The 25,399-nt window shown below is 45.7% G+C and overlaps 1 protein-coding gene across 3 annotated transcripts in view; it reads left to right on the top strand.

Annotated features, from left to right (window-relative positions):
• The window catches only part of HOMER2 (homer scaffold protein 2), a 125,913-nt gene extending 113,549 nt beyond the window's left edge, over window positions 1–12,364 (top strand). For all 3 annotated transcript variants that reach the window (XM_043921358.1, XM_043921357.1, XM_043921356.1), the window contains exons 5-9: window positions 2,258–2,364; window positions 6,356–6,512; window positions 8,648–8,758; window positions 9,924–10,004; window positions 11,444–12,364. In XM_043921358.1, coding sequence (XP_043777293.1) covers window positions 2,258–2,364; window positions 6,356–6,512; window positions 8,648–8,758; window positions 9,924–10,004; window positions 11,444–11,632 — 645 coding nt within the window. In that variant the 3' untranslated portion in view covers window positions 11,633–12,364. The remainder of the gene's footprint in view (window positions 1–2,257; window positions 2,365–6,355; window positions 6,513–8,647; window positions 8,759–9,923; window positions 10,005–11,443) is intronic.
• Window positions 12,365–25,399: the final 13,035 nt, after the last annotated feature.

Below are 25,399 nucleotides of genomic sequence, written 5' to 3'. Positions count from 1 at the left end.
TTCTTACCAAAGACATTTTGTTAATGTTTTAAACTGTTTCTTACTAATTTAGTTTTCCAGTATATGTTTGTATTATTCTTTTTCATCTTTGTTTTAAACTTATGTTTGTTATAATCGTTTCCTTGTGTTTTCAAATATCACTTTTCAAAACTATTTTAATGTCTAGATTGTATTCCAGTGTTTGTTTATATCAGAACTTATTCCACCAAACTCCTGTAATTTGGGACATCTATGTTATTTCTAATTTTTCATTAATATAAATAACACTGTGATAAGCCATTCTTGGGTACTTTTTGTGCATTTGATGGTTTCTGCAGGATAAATTTTTTTTAACTTTTCATTTTATATTGGAGTGTCAGTTCAGTTCAGTTCAGTTCAGTCCCTCAGTTGTCTCTGACTCTTTGCCACCCCATAGACTACAGCACACCAGACTTCCCTGTCCATCACCAACTCCCGGAGCCCATTCAAACTCAGGTCCATCACATCAGTGAAGCCATCCAACCACCTCATCCTCTATTGTCCCCTTCTCCCACCTTCAGTCTTTCCCAGTTCCAGGGTCTTTTCCAGTGAGTTGGCTCTTTGCATCAGGTGGCCAGAGTATTGGAGCTTCAGCTTCAGCGTCAATATAGTTGACAACAATGCTGTGTTAGTTTCAGGTCTACAACGAAGTGATTCAGTTATACATATACTGCAGGATAAATTCTTGAAATGGAACTATTGAACTAAGGGTAGGAGGTTTTGTGAGCTTTTGACGCATACTGCAAACATCCCTGCAGAAATGTACAATTCTGACTCCCACCAGGAGTGAGTGAGAGCAGTTTTTCCTCCCACACCCTCACCCACAGAGCTTTGTTGATTTGACAGAAGAAAAATGTATTTTATTGGTTTTTTTTTCATTTTGCATTTCTTTACTAGTAAGATTAAGTTTTTTTGTTTATTCAGTCTGTATAATGTCAATTGCATATCATTTCCCTTTTTTATGTTCATTTCCAAAAACTTTATTTTTTAGCATGGATAGTTTTGAACCTATACAATACTGGGCAGAATTATGTAACTGAACCCCATGGGCCCATAGGTCAGTTTTAACAATTAGGAATTTATGACCAATCATTGTGGCTCAGCTGGTAAATAATCCACCTGCAGTGCGAGAGACCCGGGTTTGATCCCTGGGTTAGGAAGATCCCCTGGAGAAGGGAAAGGCTACACATTCCAGTATTATGGCCTGGAGAATTCCATGGACTGTGTAGTCCATGGGGTCACAAAGAGTTGGACATGACTGAGCGACTTTCACTTCACTTCACATTTCATCTACACCCATCCTCTCCCTCCACCTTTGTTTTAAAGCCAATCCCAGACACAATTTCATCCAAAAATATTTCAGAGTGTAGCTCTAAGAGCTGAGAACTCTAAGAGTTTATTTTAAATATAAGTATTGGCATTTTGTTTTTCATATCCACTTCAAATATTTCCCCCACATTGTTGTTTACATTCTGATATAGTTTTTGGCATTTTTTTGTGATGCAGAAATTTAGCCAGAAATTCATTCCCTTCATGGTTCCTCCCTTTGCCTTTATGCTTCTTGGGAGACTAAATAAGGTCTAAGACCTTATCCGAGACCAGATGAGATTGACCTCCATGTGGTATGTCTTATTACAGAAAGCATTACAGAATATTCATAACAATGCTAATAGTAATGGAGACAGCAGACACCCATATCTGATTCCTGGTAGTTTTTTTTTTAATGATCTTTCTGTAGCCTTAGGATAAAAAGTTATCTCAGCTTCTTCTTGTCATTTGGTCGCTAAGTAGTGTCCGACTCCTTTGTGACCCCATGAACATAGACCGCCAGGCTTCTCTGTCCATGGGACTTCCCAGGCAAGAATACTGGAGTGGGTTGCCATTCCTTCTCCAAACTCAGTCACTGTTTCTTATTATAACCACCCCCACCCCCACTGCCTTTTTAATCTGTGGCTTCTGTCCTGTGTTATTTAAGGAGACCAGGTATCCTGACTTGTAGGTTTATCTGTAAAGTTTGATTTAAAAAGTTTCTGCCTAACGGCCCCAGATGCTGTCTTGTGAATAAAACACACAGACTTTCTGGACTCTATGTGGACTCTTCCAGGGCCAGTCTTGTTATTAGTCTTTGTGTTGTGCATTCTGGTTGGAGGCGCTGGGTCTCCCACACTCATAAACACACAGCTCCTGCCGCTGTCAGGACAAGTGATAAGGTGCGAAAGTAACCCCATCTTCCACTCAGGCATCCAGTGTCAATGGGACAGACGATGAGAAGGCCTCTTGTGCGGGTCCTGCCGACACACACCTCAAGTCCGAGAATGACAAGCTGAAGATCGCTCTGACCCAGAGGTGAGCATGTGCAAATCCAGGCGCTGTCGTCTCCAGAGTCGGCACTCCCCTGCAGCCTCTCCCACTGGGCAGGGCTTCAGGAACTTGGGGGAGGAGACTGGCTTCTGCTCAGAATAGCCGGTCTTGTCTGCTGGCCAGAGGAAGACCAGCTGCCTTCGTGGCTGTTCCCTGTCCACATCAGTGTGTGTGTGTGTGTGAAAGAGAAATGTGACCCTATGCTTTTTTTTTTTCTTCAGCTCTACTGCATAGCATGTGGGATCTTAGTTCCCCAAGCAGGGATTGAACCTGGGCCTCTGCAATGCAAGTGTGGAGTTCTAACCACGGGACTGCCAGGGGGGTCCCTGTGCTTATGTTTCACTTTGTTTTGTTTTTTGAGAAGCCAAATTTATCATTTATTTGTATATGATAGACTGTCTTGAACATCCAAGAGAAACATATAGAAACCTTAAGAGACTATCTTTAAAATAATATAAAGTCTCACAAAAATCAGTAACTTTTCTATATGCAAACATCACATAGACTATATATTTGAAGAAGAGATTTCCTTTATAATGCCTATATGCTAAGTCTCTTCAGTCGTGTCCAACACTGTGACGTCATGGACTGTAGTCTGCCAGGCTGCTCTGTCTCTAGGATTCTCCTGGCAAAAATACTGAGGTGGGTTGCCATTTCCTCCTCCAGGGGATCTTCCCTGACCCAGGGATCAAACCCAAATCTCTTACGTCTCCTGCATTGGCAGAGGGGTTGTTTACCACTAGAGCTACCTGGGAAGCCCTTCCTTTATAGTATGAATTATTAAGTATAATATGAACCATAAAATACATAGGAATAAACTTATAAAATGTACAGGATCTTTGTGAAGAAAACTCAAATAATTTTGAGGACCATACATGAATAATTTGACAAATAGAAAAAAAAGTCTGTTGGAAAGGAGTAGGAAGCCTTAATATTTTAAAAAAGTATCAATTTCCCTTAAATTGATATATAAAGTTAATGCAGTCCCCATAATGATATCAGCAAGATTTTAATTTTTAATGACTACAGTAACCATGCTTGTGTTTTCGTATCTCGAGAATGTGGCCCCTTTCCCAAAGCCAGGCTGGACCTCATCGTGTGGGCTGGCTCCATGAGCACCCTCAGGGTCACTGTCTTTGGGGTCATTCTGTTCACTTGGCAGGGAACTCTGCCAGCTCGCCCAGCCCCTCTGTGGCTGCGTTCTTCAGAGCTGCCCTGTGTAAGAGCTCTGTCATATTAATCCCTCCGTTCTACACAGATAAGGAAACCGAGGCCCAAGTGGTACAGACAGTCCTTTCCCAAGGTCACACGGCTGGTAGATTCTCCGCCGTCCCACACTGCCTGTCTATACTCAAGGCAGGAACCTTCAGGAATCCTCCCGGGGCAGCCAGTCATGCTCCACAGCTGGAGCCGATGGGTTAGCACCCGCTTCTGCCACCCAGCGGCCTGACCGGTGCTTGGAACTCAGTTCCCATGATCTGACCTAGGAATTTCAGAAGGAATGTGAGATCCACAGATCCAGCACCTGCTTTGGACTGTGGGTTTTATCAGGTGCTTCAGAGGACAAAACTGTGCCCAGTCTCTCTTAACCATCAGGCAATCATGAGGACTGTTTTTGGTTGTTTAAGTCACAGTGGACTGCCTGGTTGAAAATGTTTCACCCCTAAAAATAAATGTTTTTTTAAAATTCCAGATTAATGGACAAGTGAATTATAGGAATGAGTGTGAAGTAATTTCCCTAAGTCGGGTCAAATTCTCACTCGTCAACTCTGAAATTAATCACATGATAGTATCTGCTGTGTTTTCAGTCTGTGGTGTTTGAAACCAAAAGTACTTATTTTCCAGTCACATTCCTAGGACCTTGAGGTGAATGAAAGATAATGCAGATTATTAAAATACAGTTGTATTTACTTAAAAAATTTTTTTTAAAGAAGACTTTAGATAGAGAACTTTCCTTAGCCAAGCAGTATAGATTAGAATCCAGGAACTTTTTTTTTCTTAGTGGGTAAGTCTGATGCGTTAGGTTTTTTAAAAATTGATTTTTATTGGCATATTCGATCCTTGCTTTGAGAAGATCACCTGGAGGAGGGCATGGCAACCCACTCCAGTATTCTTGCCTGGAGACAGAGGAGCCTGGTGGGTTACAGTCCATATCGTTACAAAGGGTAAGACACAGCTGAGCGACTAAGCACATAATTGCTCTACAATGTTGTGGTAATTTCTACTGTACAGCAAAGTGAATCAGTTCTACCCTTCCTTTTTAGATTTCCTTCCCATTTAGGTCACAGTAGCTATACAGAAGGTTCTCATTAGTTATCTGTTTTATACATAGTAGTGTGTATATGTCCCAATCTCCCAATCCATCCCGCTCCCAACCTCCTCACTTGGTGTTCATATGTTTGCTCTCTGCATCGGTGACTTTGTTTCTACTCTGCAAATAAGTTCACCTCTACCATCTTTCTAGATTCCATGAATAAGTGATATTATGAGATACTTGTTTTTCCTCTTTCTGACTTATTTCACTCTGTATGACAGACTCTAGGTCCCTCCACATTCCTGCAAATGGCACTATTTTGCTCCTTTTTATGACTGAGTAGTATTCCATTGCATCTATGTATCACACTGTTTTTATCCATCCCTCCATTGGTGGACATTTAGGTCACTTCCATGTCCTGGCTATTGTAAATAGTGCTGCAGTGAACATTGGGCTCCAGAGCAAGGAAACAAAGGGAAGTGTTGAATGGGAACAGCAGCTTGAGGGGAATCTAACTGCAGTTTGTTTTTTAAAACTTCCCTCATCACAGAGGATCAGAGATTATCATGTGGTTTGGTGGTAACATGGAGGCATCCCTCAGACCTGAGGTGACATGGGGTTGGCCAGGACTCCCTCACACACACTGTGGTTGGAACCCCACAGGGGATTCCCAGCCCTGTCTCCTCTGTCCTCTAATTCTCAGCTGGATCCAGGCTGTCTGTTTAAACCTGGGGTCATTGGGCTCCAGAGAGTGGGGCGTCAGGAGCTTGTTGGAAAGATCCACAGCTTTCATGAGAGTCTCAGGGGGCCTGGGCTCCACCCCAGCACTTCAGAACCTTTATCCCTGAGGCTCATTTTGGGAAGTCATATGGGGCAAGAGGGACCCCTCCTGTGGCCAGGAGTCAGTAGGGAGCAGGCAGGGGGGTCTCTACCACAGTGTGTCGCTTCATTCATAGTTTTTTTTAAATTGAACTAGAGTTGATTTACAATGTTGTGTTAATTTCTGCCATATAACAAAGTGACTCAGTTATACATATATGTATATAGTTCTTTTTAATATTCTTTTCTATTGTGGTTTATCCCAGGATGTTGAATATAGTTCAAGGGTTCCCTTCTCTCCAGAGTTCCCTGTGCTATATAGGTGGACCTTGTTGTCTATCCATTCTGTATGTAATAGTTTGCATCTTACTAACCCCACACTCTCAGTTCATCTCTCCCCCAGCCCCCCCCTCCCCCCCGCCGGCAATCACAAGTCTGCTATCTACATCTGTGAGTCTGTTTCTGTTTTGGAGATAGGTTCATTTGTGTCATAGTTTAGATTCCATATATAAGTGATGTCATATGATATTTGTCTTTCTTTTTCTGACTTACTTCACTTAGCATGAGAATCTCTGGTTGCATCCATATTGCAGCCAGTGGCATTATTTCGTTCTTTTTTATGGGTCAGTTCATTCTTAGTTTCATCTCTTCCTTCTCTGAGAATTCTGTCCTTTCTGAAGTGATGCCTTGAGTAAAAATCACCCAGCAGGGCAAATTAGTGCCCCTTTAGTGGGGCAGATATGTTCCCACTAAAGAGAAGCGCCAGGCCTGCGGGACCCGTGGTCGTTGTGGCCAGGCCACGGAGGGAGAGGATGTGGCCTTGAGGGCTGGGTTGAGGGGGTGGCTGGCAGTTGAGTGGATGGCACCTACCACCCTGGTCACCGCCTGGCCCCTGCCCCACAGTGCCGCCAACGTGAAGAAGTGGGAGATTGAGCTGCAGACCCTGAGAGAAAGCAATGCGCGGCTGACCTCGGCGCTGCAGGAGTCGGCGGCCAGCGTGGAGCAGTGGAAGCGCCAGTTCTCACTGTGCCGAGACGAGAACGACCGGCTCCGGAACAAGGTGGGCTCAGCTGAGACCCCAACCCACAGGGAATGGGAGGCCGGCATGAGACAGGGCAGCCGGAACCTTCCTTCCACTCCTTCCCCCCATCCCTCCACCTCCCACCTGCTTTCATAAGGGGAGTGTAGCCACACACAGAAGTCACTTAATCCTTCTATTGAACCAAGTCTCATAGTTTGTGTTGCCAAAGGGAAGAGGAATCAATGGGAGACAGCAGCTTTGTCCCTCAAAGAGCACTCTCCCATGTGCACTGCAGGTTGGCCTTTCGTGGGCAGCCTCCTTTTGGTATTTTCTGTTGGTTCAGTGACCTTCCAGAGGGTGAGAGAAGAAAACAGACTGGGGAAATGGTGAGGTGTGATTGCTCAGAAACCCTGCTCTGTGCAGACCACTGTTTCTGAAAACATGAATTAGGAAGCGAGAACAGGAAGTATGAGATGGGGACGGGGTGCCCACTGCCCTCATGTGCCCTCCACCCTCCTACCTTGACATCCGAGCATCTTGACTTTTTTTCAGGATTTACCCGTACCCTTCTCTGTAATCAGTCCCTCACACTCTGATGTTGGGCTGAATTGATGTGGAGGTTTGGGGGCCCCCAGTTGAGGTCCCAGGGTTGCCATGTTGTTTTGCTGGTCAACACTTTCCCCACAGTTGGTGACCATGGTCTGCTTTGCGGATTTCAGGGTCTGCACCACATTGAGATGGGGGCTGGCCCCCCTCACCCCCGTTTGTAACCCCCCACACTGTTCTGGGCGGATCCCCTGGAGACCGCTTGCCTTCCATGTCTCACTTAGTACAGATGGCACGTGAAACTGCCTCGTGTCCTTTGTTCACGAAGTGCTGATGGTGAGGGGCGCAGGCCAAGTGCTGACTCTGCACTTTCCCTCCTGGGCTGGGCTCATCTGCCTGCCAGAGGGATCGATCGCCCTCTTTTCCCAAGCCAAGAGCTGAGTTTTCTTGCTTCACATCTGAGTGTAAGAACCAAAGGGCCATGTTGGGGGGTGGGGGGGATGGTGTGTGGAGGAAGTGCCTGCTATGTGACTTGCTCACTGCATGGGAAGCCCTGGGAACTTGACTTCCAGGGTGGGATGTGAATGTTGGGGGACCTCTGACAGCCCCCAAGGCTGGGGGTGCAGATCCTGAGGGTTGCTGCAGTCATCTCTGAGAACGGTCCTCAAGGTGACCACCCAGTGCCCTTCACCCCGAGGACTGCCACCATACACTAGTGGGGACCCCATTGACCTGGCACTTTTGTGTTACTTGGTTCCACTGCTGCCATCCACTCTGGCCCCTGAGAATTGCCCAGCATCAGACAGCAATGCCAAGGTTGTCAGGCCTGTACATCCCTTCCGGGGGGGTCAAGCTGGAGAAGGAGAGAAAGAGGCACTCTGAGGATGTGCCAGGTCAGCCAGCAACTGTCATCTGTCCAGGAAGAGTCCCACAGGCCAGGACCCTTCTGCATGCATCAGTGGGGAAAGGTCATCTTGATTTAAAAGCGTTGGAAATGTCATTGAGTCCCATAGAGCTGCTCGATTCTCTACCCTGCTGGCTTCAGCTCTGGAGATGCAACAGAATCATTCAGGGCACGATTAAAATAAGGTGAACATCATTCTGGGGAGAAGCAGACAGATTCATGGGACATCTGGCCCCTACTTGTGACAGATTCTTAAAAGCAAATCTAGAACTACTGTCCTGTGGCTACAAGAGAAAACCAGAATCCTGGAGCATCCTGAAGCCAGGTTGTGTGACTTCCATGGCTTCACTGGTATTAAGTGAGGCGCCCTGTGCCAGTATGAGCAAACAGCCTGGGGCAGCTCCATAGAGTTCATTTGTAGCCACAAGGAAACATTTGTAAGTGGGTTAATTTAGGGTTTATTTTAAAAGAGCTGTGGCAATCTCTTGTTTAATGATTAAAGTAAACCCCATGGACTGCAGCCTGCCAGGCTTCTCTGTCCATGGAATTCTCCAGGGAAGAATACTGGAGTTGGTAGCCATTCCCTTCTCTTGAGGATCTTCCAAACCCAGAGATCAAACCCAGGTCTCCTGCATTGCAGGCGAATTCTCTACCGTCTGAGCCACCAGAGAAGCCCAAAGTAAACTGGCACCCCTGCTTTAACATGTGATATTTATTATTAAAGATTGACGAGCTGGAAGAGCAGTGCAGCGAGATCAACAGAGAGAAGGAGAAGAATACCCAGTTGAAGAGAAGGATTGAGGAGCTAGAATCAGAACTCCGAGAAAAGGAGACGGTGAGTGGCAGAGCTCTGAGCCGTGCTGCTCATGTCCCCGGGCCTCGGCGGGTGATCACCCAGGGACACGGCATGTGGCCATGAGACGTGTGATCAGCCCTGGCAGCTGCCCGGACAGCAGCACAGAGACAGAGCCAGGAGCCACACCAAGGCACAAAGAGCCCAGAGCAAAGGCCTGACCATTACCCTGTGCAGCCTCCTTGTGTCTATTACATATAGTCAGGCTCTCAGATCCCAGAGGAGTTGGACATTTTCAAACGCTCTTGGAAACTTTCATAGATGGTCCCTCATCAGAAGTTGAGTTCTGCTGTCAAATTAACACAGCAAGAACCCCCAGTCACACAGTCATTTATCTCCTGGGGGACAGGACGGCTAAGTACAGTGACTCCCCTCTGTCCGAACGAGTACCATTCCGAGAGCCTGTTCAAAAGTCCAGTTTGTTCCTAAGTCCAACAAAGTTAGCCTTGGTACCCAACTAACACAATCAGCTATGTAGTACTGTGCTGTAATAGGTTTATCATACTTTTCACACAAATAATACATAAAAGGCAAACCCAAAAAATAAAACATCTTTAATCTTGCAGTTTAGTACCTTGAAAAGTACAGTAGTGTCAGCTACCTCACCACTGCTTTTACACTTGCTTCTGGACATCCTGGGCTTGAAATAAAGATACTATACTGCTGTCCTCCGCGCAGTCCTGTGTAGTAAAGTACACAAAGGCTCAACCATGCATAGAGGATGCTTGCATGTGACATTGTACACCAGGCATGTGAACTAATTTATGCAACTGGACATGCGAATGCACGTTCTCATCTTTGTAAGTTTGCAGCTCGAAGGTTCGTGTGGAGGGGACTCACTGTCCACAGAGGCTGGAGACTGTGGGCAAGTTACCAGCCCTCTCTCAGCCTCAGTTTCCCTAAAAAACAGGAATCATACTTCTCTTTTCATGGTGGCATGCAGGCTTCATGCTTTAATTCACGGGACATACTCAGCCTTTAGAATTACCTGATGTGTTTTAGGTATAACATCATCACCATTATTTACACAGACAACACAGGTTCCAAAAGCCGCTTCCATGACTGTACATACACATTTAGGGATTTTCAAGAATACATTTTATCTGACATGTTCTCACATGCTTCTTCAAACTTCTGTCTCCTGTAGGAGTTGACAGACCTCCGAAAACAAAGTGAAATCATACCTCAGCTCATGTCAGAGTGTGAATACGTCTCTGAGAAGTTAGAGGTAAGAGCAGGGAGCACATGCACTTTGACTCAGGTGCAAAGGCATCCATCATGTTACCCGTTTCTCTGAGGCCTCTCCCATTCTCGCCTCGCTTGGTGAAGAAGACGACTTTGGATTCCTAAACAGCCAGCATAACTGCTTGCTGGATGCCTGCTCTGCCCCCAGGGGAAGACTCAGCCGGTTTGCCTTTTGTTTTTCCAGTTACACAGAGGTTTCGTGTGCAAAACTGTAGTGCAGGTGGCTGTTTCCTGCAGGCAGAAGTCCCTGCAGACCCACAGAAGGGCCAGGAGGGAGCAGGGGACAGAGGGAGGGCGAAGGGAGAGCCTCAGACCAGGGACTGTTCCACTGGCCCAGCCAGTGACCTTGGATATCACCTTGGGCAGGCATGCCCCTTCCTGGCCTCAATTTCTGATCCACAGAAGGAGTGTTTTCAGGTACTCTCTCACCTCCGAGGGTCTCCTCACTTCTAGAGCACTTTGTTCAGGTACACAGCCTCTGTATTAGTAACTGATATTTAGAAGGCCTCATTTTATCCCCACAAGATGGAAGCTCTTGTTTGCTATGAAGAATGCTCACGTAAGGACTCACAGCAGTCCCGCCATTGGAAGCTTGAATGTCTCCATGGCAACACCACAGGACAGACGGTGCACAGACCCACCATCCCTGCGTCTGGCACGGCCAGTCTTCCCTTACGGACGGCCAGCGGCTGGCCTGGGGCCAAGGAGGCCTCGCCTTCTCAGTGGAGACAAGTCACTCTCCCATTCATGCTGTTTCTCCCCCAGAATGGACCCCAAAGGGGGCTCTGCCGACAACCCTTGGCCTGGGGCTGAAAACCCCATGGGCTGGGATGTCAGATTTCCTCTGCCAGGCACTTTATAAAAGCATCGCTTGGCACCGGGCTGCTTTGGGCAGAACTCCGAGTTCTGCGTTCTCTGTGGGCATCATTTTAAGATGAGATCTCTGCTGGCAAACAGCAGGAAGGAGGGGCACACACCTGATGTCCAGGGTTGGGGGGGGCACTTGACACCTCCAGAGAGGCAGGCCCACCCGCGGGGACTGACTGACTGACTATCACAGGTCTCAGTGGGCTCTTCCTGCTTTGTTCCCAGACCCTTCTTCCTGTCTCCTCTTTTTTTAAAAAAAAATTATGTGTTTGTTTTTGGCTGCGCTGGGTCTTCATTATTGTGCTGGGGCTTTCTCTAGCTGTCTCGAGCAGGGGCTACACTTTGTTGTGGTGCGTTGGCCCCTCACTGCAGTGGCTTCTCTTGCTGCGGAGCATGGGGGCTTCACTAGTTGCAGCTCCCAGGCTCTAGACCAAAGGCTCAGTTGCTCTGAGGCCTGTGGGATCTTCCCAGACCTGGGATAGAACCTGCGTCCCCTGCATTGGCAGGACTCTCCTCCACTGTATCAGCAGTCCGTCCTCTCTCCTTCCGCTGCAGGCAGCAGAGAGAGACAATCAGAACCTGGAGGACAAAGTGCGGTCCCTGAAGACGGACATCGAGGAGAGCAAGTACCGACAGCGCCACCTGAAGGTGGAGCTGAAGAGCTTCTTGGAGGTGCTGGACGGCAAGATTGACGACCTTCACGACTTCCGCCGGGGCCTCTCCAAGCTGGGTGCCGACAACTAGGTCCTGCGTGAGTCCCCAGGGTGTGTGTGACCCGCAGTAGTGCTAGGACGTCCTCCCGTTCGCGTGGCTTCTGTCAATGCAGGCGCGGTCTGTCGTGTTTCCAAACCAGGGGTGCCGTCCACCCGCTCCTCTTCAGAATAGAAATCCCCCCTCGCTTCTTCTCTGGCCTCGCGAGGTCGTGGATGACTGGACGATTCTGACTCAGGAATCCAGAACTAGGTCTACCTTAAACGTTTACGCAGTTAGGGCAGGGATGTTTATATCTTCTTTAAGGGCTGTTGCAACCATATGAACTGGAAAAAAAAATAGTATTTTCTAATCCAAATAGGAATAGCCTTTCCACCTCCATTTTTTTTGTTTTGTTTTGTTTTGTTTTGTTTTGTTGAGTAGAGTTCGGAGTATTGGAGTGTCCACCAGGCTCCAGTGCATGGGGCGTGGCCATAGTAACTTCCCTCTCAGCATATATAGAGATGCTTTCAAACAATGACTTAGTAGATACTTGTCCTGAGAGGAGACAAGTGTCTCGTGGGGGTGTTTCCTGGCTGGGGAATCACCTACATCCACTCAGCCCACTTCCACCGGCCCTCCAGTTTATAAGGTTGCAACAACCTTCCTTTTCTTGGTTTTAATTTCTGAACAGGATACTGTGCTGTGGGGACAGCACACAGTGAGGGTGCCTAGCACAAAGTAGGTGCTTAATAAATATTTGTTCAATTAAACGTATACACAGAATTTAGTGTTTTAATCAATGCCCACCCCCCTCCTGCCAAAACCCCTGTTGGAAAGTCTCCCGTCCTGGTGCACTGGGTCACTCTTTATCAGCCATGAATGTGACTTTGTGAGCAGACTCGTGGATTGGCTCAGCTGGCCCTGGGGCCGGGAAGGTGGCGGTGGAAGCAGCAGGAAGTGGTCTGAGCCCCAACCCCCAACCCCACAGGAGCCCATCCTGGTTCTCTGTCGGGGTAGGGGTGGGGGGCACCTCTAACACTGCAACCACTCTTCCTCTCCAAGCATGGGGATTCCAGGACTGCCGACTGTCCCTGGTGAGCGGCTGCCAAGGGCTTGGGATTTAGGATAGGATCCTCTGTTGGGTTTAGATAATTGAAAAAGAAATCACATAGGATCACACAGGCCCATGAGGGAGAGTGGACTCGAAGTGACCAAGCCTTGGCCTTAGAGGAGTTCTGCCAAAGTCTGCTTCCTGCGTCCATCTGTTCCTGGGAAGGAAGGGACCAGAGCCGTAAGCCTCTCCTCTCTCACTGAGTTTCTTAGTGGAGCAAGTAAGTGGGCGTCTCATTTGCCCTGTGCATGACACAGTAGTCTGAATTTCCCTGGCTATAGGCATTTCTAAATGCCTTTGATGGAGGGGGAGGCTTTGGTGCCTCCATACCTGCTTTGAGAACCGCTGTGAGAACTTCTCCCTCTAGAAAGGTTTTCTCACATGTTAGAATTTATCCCTGCTGAATGTAGATAAGCAATACAATAGCCTGAGGAGGTGGGCAGGGGACACAAGGATGTGACTGCCCACGTCCTACTGTTGTTCGTGTCACTGAGACATCTCCCAGAGCGAGGACGTCTGGTTTGGGATGGGGAAAGATGGGAGGCTGGTGGTCTGGAGCACTGGGCCATGCCAGGGAGACCTACAAGCAGAGTGGGCGGCTTTGGTGAGGTCCACTGGGCTGGAGGCAGCCCTCCTGATGGGCGGTGGGGCTGCTGGCCACCCCCCTCCCTGGTGCTCCGGACAGCTCTCAGGGCAATGGTGACCTGGAGAGCTAGACTGGTCCTGGATCAGCCCCGTGGCCCAGCATTGGGCTAAAGGGTATTCTTCTCAGGTCAGGCGAGTCCACCTGTCAGAAAGTGGGGCGAGTTTGCTGTCCAGGAGCAGCGGACACCAGGATTCTGAAACCTCAGCTTGGGTCATCTGACACCCACCACCCCTGTCTGTGAGGCAGTTTATTCATCTAGAAGGAGCCGTCCTGACTACCCTGAATATAATCAGGGGACGAATTCATTAGAGGACAGAATTGTCTGAGCCACCAGCATGTTCCAGAGCAGCAGGGCCCTGAGCATGGTGGGCTGCTTTTATCCCTGTGTGGTTGAGACCCCTGACCCCTGTTTGCTGACAGCTAAAGAGCTGGGTGAGTGCTGGCAGGTCTAGGTGAGGAGTTGCGAGCCCCCATGGGGTGGGCCCAGCTGGCTCTACACCATGCAGCCCAGGAGGGGCACCCCTCACGGGGAAGCTGACATGGGCTCAGCAGGGGCAGAAACCGTGGACTCTCAGTTCCTTCTGCTTTTCTCTGAAAATCTTAATGGTTCTTCATTTGCTTTCTTTAAAAGGAAAAAACAGGCCCAGGACAACCTCGGCAGTCTGTCGAGAGCCTGGCCCTATCCAACAGCCTCTGGATGTCATGATAATGACCCACCGAATTTGTTGCAGTTCCCTGTGAGCCAGTTAACCGGGCCCTTGTTTATTAGGAAGTCCAGCTCCCCTCTCGGCACTCACACCCTTCGGTTGTCTCGATCTTAAGCCAAACGCAGGCAGGACATAAACGCCACCCCCACCCCTACCCCCACAGGCACCTCGGCCACGTTGTGCTGCTGGAGGATTTATAGCCAGGATTGCATGTTTGTTCTGAGTGGTGTCTCCTGATTTCACATTTCCAAGACTGGCTGCCTAAATCCTGATGTGCTTTCTTTTTTTCTTTCTGCATCTGTAAAACCCGGGACTAAAACAAGCGAAGTAAAATTTAGAAGCCTTCAGCCATAATGATCCTTAAAAATAATTTTCCTTTCAAGTAAAGACCCACTGGGTATGTGGTCCAGTGGAGGGTGAGGAGGGGAGGTGAAATCTTCCTAGTGCCCAGGGAAAAGAAAACCACCCGAGTGAGAGACCAGGACAGCGTGATCAGGCCTGGAAAGAGGGTGAGTGTCTACCCGAGACCCGGAACTTGGGTGCTCCCTCTGTTCCACACTCCCTTGTAGGCTGTTACTCTGGATCATGGTTGGGTGAGAGAACAGGGCACAGATCTTTCCCCATTTTGCAGAGGAAGCAGAGACAAGCGACTCCCCCAGGGTCAACCAGCTAGTGAGTGAGCAACGGCTTGGGTGGCATCTGGGTCTCCTGGAGACCCTGGTCCTGTGTCTTCCTACACATGTCCACAGCAAGAGATGACTTACAAATGAGCAAATCAGAATTACATTTTTGTTCATTACAGCAGTGAGTCCCCTTTTGAATGATTCTGTCTTTGCAGGGATCTTTTTAAGAGATCATTGTTTAAAATGATGTGGGTGCTCTGAGAGGCAAGAGTGATGAGATGCAAACGCTTTGAGTCTTTCATCAATGGCTTTCATGGAGACGGAGCTGTTCGTTCAAAACAAGCAGGAGGCCCCAAGATGTTTACAGAGCAGTAAACAGAATGCTGGTCTGGGGATGGGAGCGGTTGGGGGAATGGCCATCACTGCCCACCCCCTTCCCAGACTGGAGCCAGCACCAGGGAGGGAGCAGGTGGGCCAGTGGTTAGAACAGGTTGAGTGGGACCTGACCAGCCCCCAGGAGGACTGTCTACTGTCCGGGCTGTTGGTCTCCATCCTGCAGGCTCCTTGTGGACTTCTCTAGGCTTGGCAGCCCACGGGCACAGCCTGGAGGGTGGTTGGCTGATGCCTGACCAGTGGGTACTGCATCTGACATAAAACATCGAGCAAAGGGGGGGATATAGTTAATGTGCTGTCCAGAGGTGTCACTATTGCCCATTGTGAAAAGACTCCTTTTCTGTAGGAAAGACTGCTTTTCCAAAGAAATCAGGGGCCACTCTCAGTGAAGGCCAGAGCCAACCAGACCATGCCAGGGACCTTGTTGTGGGACATCTGGTGTGGCCAGGTGCACCTTTAGAAGGCAGGCAGGCAGGCAGCCAAGGTGGAACTTAGCAGAGGCACTCGATGGAGGCTGCCCTCTTAAGTCAGAGGGTGCCCTTTAAGACAGAGCCAGCCACCGCGCTCTCCTCACCACTGAAAAGTGGCTATTTTGGTCATTTGTCTTTCTAAAAGCTATGATGATTCTTTTATCCACTTGAAACGTCACTGGGTGTTAAAGCACTGACGATGTAAACTAGCAGCCTGCAAATCAATGTCCGTGTAGATTTTTAAATGATGTGCATGGTTGAAAAGGACCCTGATTTCTGATTGCATGGTTTTCTCCAAAAGAAATATATGTTCTGGGGATGGTGAGTGTGACGGACGACATAGAGAGGGGGATCCTGTATAGAAACGTGTGTTGTGTTACGTCTCTTTTGCATACATCTATCTCAAGAATATGGGTTTCCCAGTTTGTTTTTAAACACCAGCCAGGAAGAAGGTGATTATGGTAAGAATCTGGCAGCTGAGTGAAATGTTCTAGTAAACTTTGGAGAGTGTCTTGTGTGTGGGGGCCGGGGCAGCGGGGTGAATGTGTTGGGGGAGGAAGCAGCAGGGAGATGAAGGAGAAACAAGGAAGGGTTCTCAATTATAAAATATATGTGTAGCTAAGAGGAGTCTTCAGTAATCCTGGTGGTGATGTTATATATTCTGATATCCATCTTTGAGAAGAAGAGCTTGTGAGTCTTTTGTTTTGAGCAGAATTGTACAGTGCCCTACTCTCTTCGACGAATGCAGAGCCTTGTGAAGAGGGGCGCCCCCCCACCCCCAGGCCACACAGATCCCTGATGCACCTGGCAGGAGCCCAGAGAAACCACGATGGGGTCCAGACTATGAGATGCTTGACAGGTCTGATGATACCCAGCTATGGGGAGTGTGTTACTGTTCTTACCCTGTGTTCCACTTTCAAAGTCCTGACTTTAAATAAACTGTTAGAGCAGTGTCTTATGGTGTGACAGACAATTAGGCATTTCTTGCATCACATATAAGAATTTAATGGTAAGTGTGAGGTAGTTAAATGGACTCTCCCAAAAATACTGGGTTTTTTTTTCATGCCTTTTTGGTACATAAATAATATATACTTTTTTTTTTTTTTAAGAAGAAACTACAGATGAGTGAAAAGAAAAAAATCACCTGTTGTTATACCATCTGATTATAACCACTGTTAACATTTTGGCATATATCTTTTCAGACATTTTTGTATGCATCTATATAAGTTTTATTACTTTTTTCATGAGATGCAACCATGTTATACATATTGTACTGTTTTAACTTGCTTTTTTCCTTTTAACACTATATTGTGACTATATTTCTATGTCAGTAAATGTGTAACAGCATCATATTTACCATCTGTGTAGGTTGTACTTTTGGTACTTAGGTTGTTCCCAATTTTATATGGTTGTGCTCAAGGATATGATGAAATCCTTTCTTCTAACATCTTCATGAACTTCTCAGAATATTTACTTAGGATAACTTTCTAAAATTGAACTTGCTGGCTTAAAGTATGAAGGGTGGTACAAGCACGCCCTGTCTTCTCCCCCACTCCTGGGCACACAGGCGACACCAACTTCCCAGCCCCTAGAGTCATTCAGGTCTTGTTCCTAATTATGGCCAATGAAGTATGAGCAGCAGTGACATGTGACACGTGCAGGCTCAGACTCTGAGATGCCCCTGGGCAGATCTGCAGACTCCCTGTTGCCTTGGTGATGTCCCAGGGCTGGAGCTTCTATCAGCCTGGGTCCCTGAGTGACTGTGTGGATAGCTCCCCTTCTCCCACTTTGACATGGCCCCACCTGCGTGAACCTACAGTGTGAATAAAGAATAAATGTTAAGTCTTAACACTACTGGCATGTCAGGGTTATTTTGTTACTGCAGCACACATAATGTATCCTAACTAAGAATACAATATGCACATGTTGGGGACTTTTAATATGGGGCTTCCCTGGTAGCTCAGCTGGTAAATATCTCGCCTCAAATTGCCTTCCAGAAAGACGATACCAAATTATACTCCTGCCAGCAGTGTGTGAGAATGTCTGACTCCCTCTTTTGCACTGGTGTTACTGTGGGGACCACGGGGCTAGTTTTGATATGCATTTTTTTAATTGAAAGTGTGACCCTCCCTAGCTGAAATATTCATTAGATATTCTTTTCTCGTTTACCTGTTCATCTTCTCTGGCCAGTTTTCTCACAAGGTGTTTAACTGTCTCATTGATTTCTAAGTTGTTTCCCCAGCCACCCTCACTGCCCTCTGATTAGCTGACTCACTGATTTCTAAGAAGTTGTTTTTCCCCTAAAATTTTTTTTTTAAGTTCCATGTATGACTTGGACTAAAAAAAAAGTTTTTTTTTAGTCAACTTTATCTTTTCCTTCATGACTGCTGCCTTTGCTGGCCTACTTTTAAAGATCTTTGCATTTCTGATTTCAAGTTTGTATGAATTTTCACCAGTCTTTTATTTGTGTACTTTTATTGTTTTGTTTAAGCAATTAAATCTGTGATCCATTTGGAATTTATTTTCCAAATTCCAATAAATTTGGAATTTATTTTCCAAATTACCCCAACATCACTTATGGGGAAACCTTTCCTTTCTCTACTGATACAAGATCCCATTTTTCACTGTGGACACAATCCTTAAATATCATAAACATCCTTCTGAACTTTCTGTTGTGGTCCATTGTGTACATTTTGGCACTGGTACCACATAGTTTGATCATCTCAAATTTAAATGTCCCCGTTTAAATAAATGTCTTCAAAAATGCCCTAGTACTTTTGTATGTTGATATTTCCAAAAGAACATCAGGATCATTTTGTAATGTTTATAGAAGAACTGAAAATTGAATTGTGTAAAACTTATAGGTTACTACAGAGAGAATTGGGCTTCCCTGGTGGCTCAGACAGTGAAGAATCCGCCCACACTGTGGGAGACCTGTGTTCAATCCCTGGGTTGGGAAGATCCCCAGAGGAGGGCATAGCAACTCACTCCAGTATTCTTGCCTGGACAATCTCCATGGACAGCCTTAGTAGGCTGTAGTCTATGGAGTTCCAAAGAGTCAGACACGACTGAGCGACTTAGCACAACACATAGCGAGAATTAACATTTTCATAATATTTAACCTTTCGTTTCAGTAAATTTATAAAGTATTGTGTTCCTCTGTGTATTTTTTCTGGTATAGATCATTTTTTTGTAGTTGTGGTTACTATGGTAAATGAGCTCTTTGTCCATTATATTTTCCAATTGCTAATTGTTCACATAAAGGTACACCACTGATTAAATCAATTAAATCCATTGATTTTTTTAATTTAAAATATTACATAAAAGCTATGTAAATGTAAAGATTATGAAAAAATATAATATGGAAACTGAAAGTCCCCCATAATTAAAAATCCCTCTGCCCCAAGATAAAACAGTCAACAGGGATCTGCTGCTGCTACTGCTGCTGCTAAATCGCTTCAGTCGTGTCCGACTCTGTGCGACCCCATAGACGGCAGCCCACCAGGCTCCGCCGTCACTGAGATTCTCCAGGCAAGAACATTGGAGTGGGTTGCCATTTCCTTCTCCAATGCATGAAAGTGAAAGTGAAGTCGCTCAGTCGTGTCCGACTCTTCGCGACCCCATGGACTGCAGCCTACCAGGCTCCTCCATCCATGGGATTTTCCAGGTAAGAGTACTGGAGTGGGTTGCCGTTGCCTTCTCCGCAACAGGGATCCCTGGTCCTTAAATCTTTTTTTCCTGAAATGTGTTTTATCATTTTGACCATATGATAGACCCTTCTGCTACTTGCATTTTTCCCTTGGCAATAGATCGTGGACATTTTCCTGTCTGTACATATCAATCTACCTCATTTTTCTTAACTCTTCATAGAGAGTCCTGTGGTTGTTTATCTAATGTGATAATTGGTTATTTATTTTGTAGCTAGCCAGTTACCCAATTTCCTTTTAATTGTTCTGTTGTTATTGTTAATTCTCTTGCCTTTTTCATGTAGATAATAGTTCTGAGTAGTGATGGTAACTTTACCTCCATATTTTTAATAATCTTATTTCACTACCTTATCACATTGACCAGCACTTTTGGAATAATGGTAAATAACACCTATATAAATTGTGCCGATATTGTACATTCTTCTTTATATATATTTTTTACTTGGCAAGAATACCTCCATTGTTTCTCTAGAAGTACAGATTTGACTCTTAGTATGAGATATTCTTAACGGTTAAATTTGTATAGTGTTAAGCCCTCTCTAAGTTTGCTGAAAGTTTTATCCATAATGGATGTTGGCATTTTATTAAATGCCTTTTTCCCCCCACATCTTTCAAGATGATCAAATGGTTTTTCTTTATCATGACTTAATATGAATCATTTTAATAGATTTGCTAATGTCAGACTGTCTCTGCATTTCTAGAAAAATCTAATGTTGTCATGGTATATTATTCTTTCATGTACATCTCCTCTTGGTGTTAACAGTGGTTATTTATGATGGGTTGGTTTATGGTAGACTTTTATTTTTTGTTGTTATCTATCTTTTCTGATTTTTCTACATGGCTCTGCTATGACTTGTATAATAAAAATAGGAGCTTTAAAATAAGGAAAATGCTCTGGATTTCGTTTCCTCTTGTTATTTTGAAATTTTTCAAATGTTAAAGTGGATACTTGTATAATTCTTTTTTCCCACTGCCTTTGTCAGGTATTGATGTTGGTTTTGTGTTAACTTCTTTAAAAAAGGACTTGGGAAGCTCTATCTCTTTTTTCTATGCCCTGGAGCAGTTTAAATAATATTGAGAATTTTTTGCTCCTTGAAGTCTTTATAACATATATAAATCTGTCCAAGTCTAGTGCCTTTTTAGGAAATAGTTCTTTGACATTTTCTTCAATGTTATTCCACATTCGTTAGTCTCTCTAAACTTTCTTCCTATTCTGTAAGTTTTTGGCAACTTAAACTTCCTAAAGAATGATTCTGTTCAGACTTTCAAATTTGCTGGGTTGGCACTATTGTATTTTCTTTTCTCGTTCATAATGTTCTATGCCTGTGCTTTTTATTTTAGGGCTTAAATCTTAATTTACTGTTTTACCATTTTATGATGTTTTGGTTACTTTTTGTTTTTATTAATTTCTTCCTGTATCTTATGATGTTTTTTCACCTTCTCAAGTTGAATGCCATTTTAACGTTTTCCTGTTTAATAGTAGATATAGTTACTAGCATTCATAAGGCTATATGACTTTTCTTCTGAATATTTCTTTATCTGTAGCCCTTACATTTTTAGGTATGGTGTTCTAAGTTCTAATAATTTGTAATTTCGGATTTGACTTTATATTTTACTTACAGAGTTATTTGAAATTATACTTTTAAATTTCCAGATAGTTTGATACTCTTTGTTGTTGTTTTTAACACTTGTTATAAATTTCTACTTTTACTGCCTTGTTGTCAAAGAGGGCGTGGCCTGTACAATTTCTGCATTCAGGAGTTTATTGATGTTTTCTTGGGACCTAATAAATTGTTTATTTTAATAAATATTCCCAGGAAACTGGAAAGGAAGGTATATTCTCAGAAGGGAACAAAATTCAATCTATATGCATTGATTTGACCTTATTAATTTTAATGTTACGGACTTTTAATTTTTGCTTACCTGATTCATTAAAGACTAAGGAAAATATGTTAGTCTCCCACTCCTGTTGTATTTCTATTTCTCTTGTGTTTCTAACAGTTTTTGCTTCATGTGTTTCAGTACAATGTTATTTGACATCTTTTTATACCTAAAGGGAAAAGGTATTTTCCTTCAAAGACTTGTATACTTTTGTGGATTTTACCTGATTTTGTTGTAACAGTTGTTTATGTAGAAATACATAGTTCAGTAAAATGTCTGTGTCTGTTTTTAAGCCAACAAAAATCTTTGAGAAGCCCTCTGTGTCTTAAGATACTTTGGAAATTCTGGCTCTTCCCAAGGGTAGGTGGATATTCTCCAGGGTGACTTCCTGGGCCCAAGCAAGGAAGACAGTGTGCGTTGAGGCATTTAAGCCTTTGCAACAGAATGAGGGTTTAGGGGAGTTGCCATCAATTCCAGCTCCTGCTTCAAGGCAGCCCCACGCTTGGTATGCTCGGAGATCACCTGCCCTCCAGCTGGTTATCTTCTGCCTTCATGAAGTCAATACCGAAGCTTTCCTTTTTTTTTTCCTTTTACAATTTTTTTGATGTGGACCACTTTTCAAGTCTTTATTGAGTTTCTTCACTGGTGGCTCAGATGACAAAGCGTCTGCCTATAGTGCGGAAGACCTGGGTTCGATCCCTGGGTTGGGAAGATCCCCTGGAGAAGGAAATGGCAACCCACTCCAGTACTCTTGCCTGAAAAATCCCATGGATGGAGGAGCCTGGAGGGCTACAGTCCATGGGGTCACAAAGAGTCAGACACGACTGAGTGACTTCACTTTTTTTGGCCAGGAGGCATGTGGCATCTTAGTTCAACCAGGGATCAAACCCACACCCCTTGCATTGGAAGGTGAAGTTTTAACCACTAGACCACCAGAGAAGTCCCCCAAGGCTTTTCTTAACCCAAGAGGCACTTTTCTGCTGCAGGGCTGTCCTTCTGAGCAGAAAGCAGCAGAGAGTGTTATGCTTGTGTTCCTGGCTATTGCATGAAAAGCTAATCTTAGAGACTCATTCTACTGGGAAAGATTTTTCCAGAGCTGTTCAAGCAGATTATTCACACGGCAGAGTCTGTGCCCGGCAGAGAACCAACTTTTCCCAAATACATGGAGGAGGTGTGAATCTCAGTTCACAGCTCAGGAGTAAAAGAAATACCACCTTCTCTATCATCCCTTCATTCAAGAAAATTTCTGTTTGGGGCCTTGATCTACCAGCCTCATGCAATTTGATCTCAGTCACTCCTGGGACCCCCTTTTCTCCAGAGGTGAGTTTTCAGAGGCTGAGGGCTTACGTAGTCCCAGGATGGTGGTGGGGAGCCTATGTCTGCTGAGATGTCCCCTGTTCCCGCCCCTGCCCTCTCACTCCACCACCTCTGTTTCACAATTCCCCAGCTGTCCCTGTCCTGCAGAAATCCCCATGAGGCTGTCCTGGGCTCTGACCCCAGATCCTCTACGCACCATCCCGTTTGACAGGAAAGGTTGAGTGGATGGTGATTTGACTTTCATGTGTGCATGCTAAGTTGCTTCAGTAGTGTCCGCCAGGCTCCTGTCCATAGGATTCTCCAGGCAAGAGTACTGGAGTGGGGTGCCATGCCCTCCTCCAGGGAATCTTCCTGACCCAAGGATTGAACCCGCGTCTCCTGCAGCTCTTGCATTGCAGGCGGATTCTTTACTGCTGAGGCATCTGGGAAGCCCTGATTTAAAGGCTGCTAGCTGGATCAGCTGATGTGTGTTTGCAAGAGCAAGCACACTACTGAGTGGAAGTGATTCTGTGGCCACCCATGTCCACTTGCTTTCCAGACCCTCCCAGCTCACTCGTGAGTGGCCTCAAGTGCTATGTGAACCACCTCCCAGAGGGGCCTCCTTACACCAGTCAGGCCCTGTGTCTGGGGCATCAAACACCAAACGCCCCTTCTCTGGGACATTTGGGAAAATTGACCTCAATTTTGCAATAATCTTCCCATGAATGAAGTTTTCCTTTCCAGTTCTTTTTTAAAAAAATATTGATTTATTTAATTCACTTATGGCTGCACTGGGTCTTTGTTGCTGTGCTCAGGCAAGTGGGGGCTACTCTCTAGTTGCAGCGCCCGGGCTTCTCACTGAGGTGGCTTCTCTTGTTGTGGCTCTTGGGCTCTAGGCGCGTGAGCGTCAGTAGCTGTGGCACATGGGCTTAGTTGCCCTGTGACTGTGGGATCTTTTTTTAATTTCAGCATGTGAACCCTTAGTTGTGGCATGTGGGATCTTACTTAGTTCCTTGACCTGGGATCGAACCCTCGTACCCTGCATTGAAAGGTGGATCCTTAACCACTGGATCACCTGGGAAGTCCTCATATGAGTTCTTAAAAGCAGAGCACCTTGCCTGGCTGTGGTCAGAAAGAGATGGTAATGAAAGAAGAATCAGAAAGATGCTGTGTTGCTGGCTTTGAAGATCAATGAAGGGGCCACAAATCGAGAACTGTAGGCCATCTCCAGAAACTGAAAGAGCTTCTAGCTTCTCCCCTAGAGCTTCAGAAAAGAAATTCAGCCTTGCTGACACCAGGATACTAGCCCAAGGAGACCCACACTGGACTTCAGACCCATGGAATGGTAAGTAAACCTATGCTGTTTTAAGGTCGATAATATATTTTCTGTAGTTAGTTCTGGCAGTAATAGATATACTCTTGATAGATATACCAATAGATATAATATTGTTATAAATATATAAACCAATATACTCTTCCCATACTAATAGCTATAATAATAATCTTATTATAAATATATAAACCAACATACTCTTCTTCCCATGAGTTTACATATCTGAGAGTTGAGAAACTCTGCTATGTAAATTCAGTCAACTACATGGCTTCACATGATGGATGGTCATTAATCAAAAACCTCTTGATTCTGGCTCCTGCTACTACTACCTGCTTGATTCCCCAGTTCAGATGCAGGAGAGGGAATGAAAGAACACATGAATAAGTCACTCTGATTGGCCCAACTCATGGTCTTTCACTCTGGGACCATCCACAGGATGCTTCCAGTTAGGGATTGGCTGTCCTAGAATAGCTTTGGCCAGAGGGCCCATCGTGGGATATGAAACCTGGCCAGAGCAAGCTGCTCTTGTGGCTGGGACTATGGACTGGGGAGGCATTGTGACTGGGGTCCTGGACAGGGTGCAGTGATCCTACAGGGGCCAGGGAAGACTTCAGAGAGGAGGATGCTGTGGAGTTGAGACTGAAAGGTGGGTGTGGATTTTCCAGGACCGGGTAGCAGAGGCCTGGGACATCCCAGGCAGTGAGGCTCAAGAGAGCAGAGCCGTGTGGGAGCTGGCGGCAACCTGCTTGGTGTTGCTGGGGTAAAATGTGTGGTGGGGGAAGGGGGGGGTGGGGGGAAACGGCCAGGTCCTGAGGGCTTGGCACACCGCACCAAGGGGCAGCCTTTACCCGTGTGGGTAGGAGAGCGGAGAAGGACATCACAGGGAGCAGTGGAGACTGACCGATAGCACTCTGGAGGGTGGGCTAGAGAGGTTTGAAGCCAGACAGTAGGAGACAATACTTGTCCCCCACTGTGACTCTTGATCCTCTGAGACCACTGTGTGTGTTCAGTTGCCAAGTCGTGTCTTGACTTTGCAACCCCATGGACTGTGGCATGCCAGGCCTCCCTGTCCCTCACCATCTCCTGGAGTTTGCCCAAGTTCATGTCCATTGAATTGGTGATGCCATCCAGCCATCTCATCCTCTGCCACCCCCTTCTCTTCCTGCCCTCAATCTTTCCCAGCATCAGGGTCTTTGCCAGTGAGTCGGCTCTTTGCCTCAGGTGGCCAAAGTACTGGAGCTTCAGCTTCAGCATCAGTCCTTTCAATGAGTATTCAGGGTTGAGGCCAGAGTCTGGACTTAATTCCCAGATTGGCTGGAAGAAGCGGGGAAAAGGGAGAGAAATGAAGGAGAGAAGGTTCCAGAGAAGTTTTGATGCACTAAAGATGGTTGAGTGAGGAATTTTCTTTGGAGAACTCTCTGAGAAGGATTTTTTTTAAAGCTTCTCATTTTTGGCAGCCCTTAGAAAGCAAATTCTGAGAATTATCCAAGTCTGAATAAGCTCACTCGTGTCTCAAAATACTGAAATTACAATAATTAAAAATACTGAATTGCAAAATAAGCACTAGCAAAGTCCAACAGAGCTCTGATTTGGCCATTTTTAAAAATACCAAATTCTTTCTAGAGAAGAGTTTTGTGCTGAGGTTGGCCTG

The sequence above is a fragment of the Cervus elaphus genome, chromosome 13, assembly GCF_910594005.1.
Source record: "Cervus elaphus chromosome 13, mCerEla1.1, whole genome shotgun sequence".
Taxonomy (NCBI): domain Eukaryota; kingdom Metazoa; phylum Chordata; class Mammalia; order Artiodactyla; family Cervidae; genus Cervus; species Cervus elaphus.
This window is presented reverse-complemented; position numbering and strand designations above follow the sequence as displayed.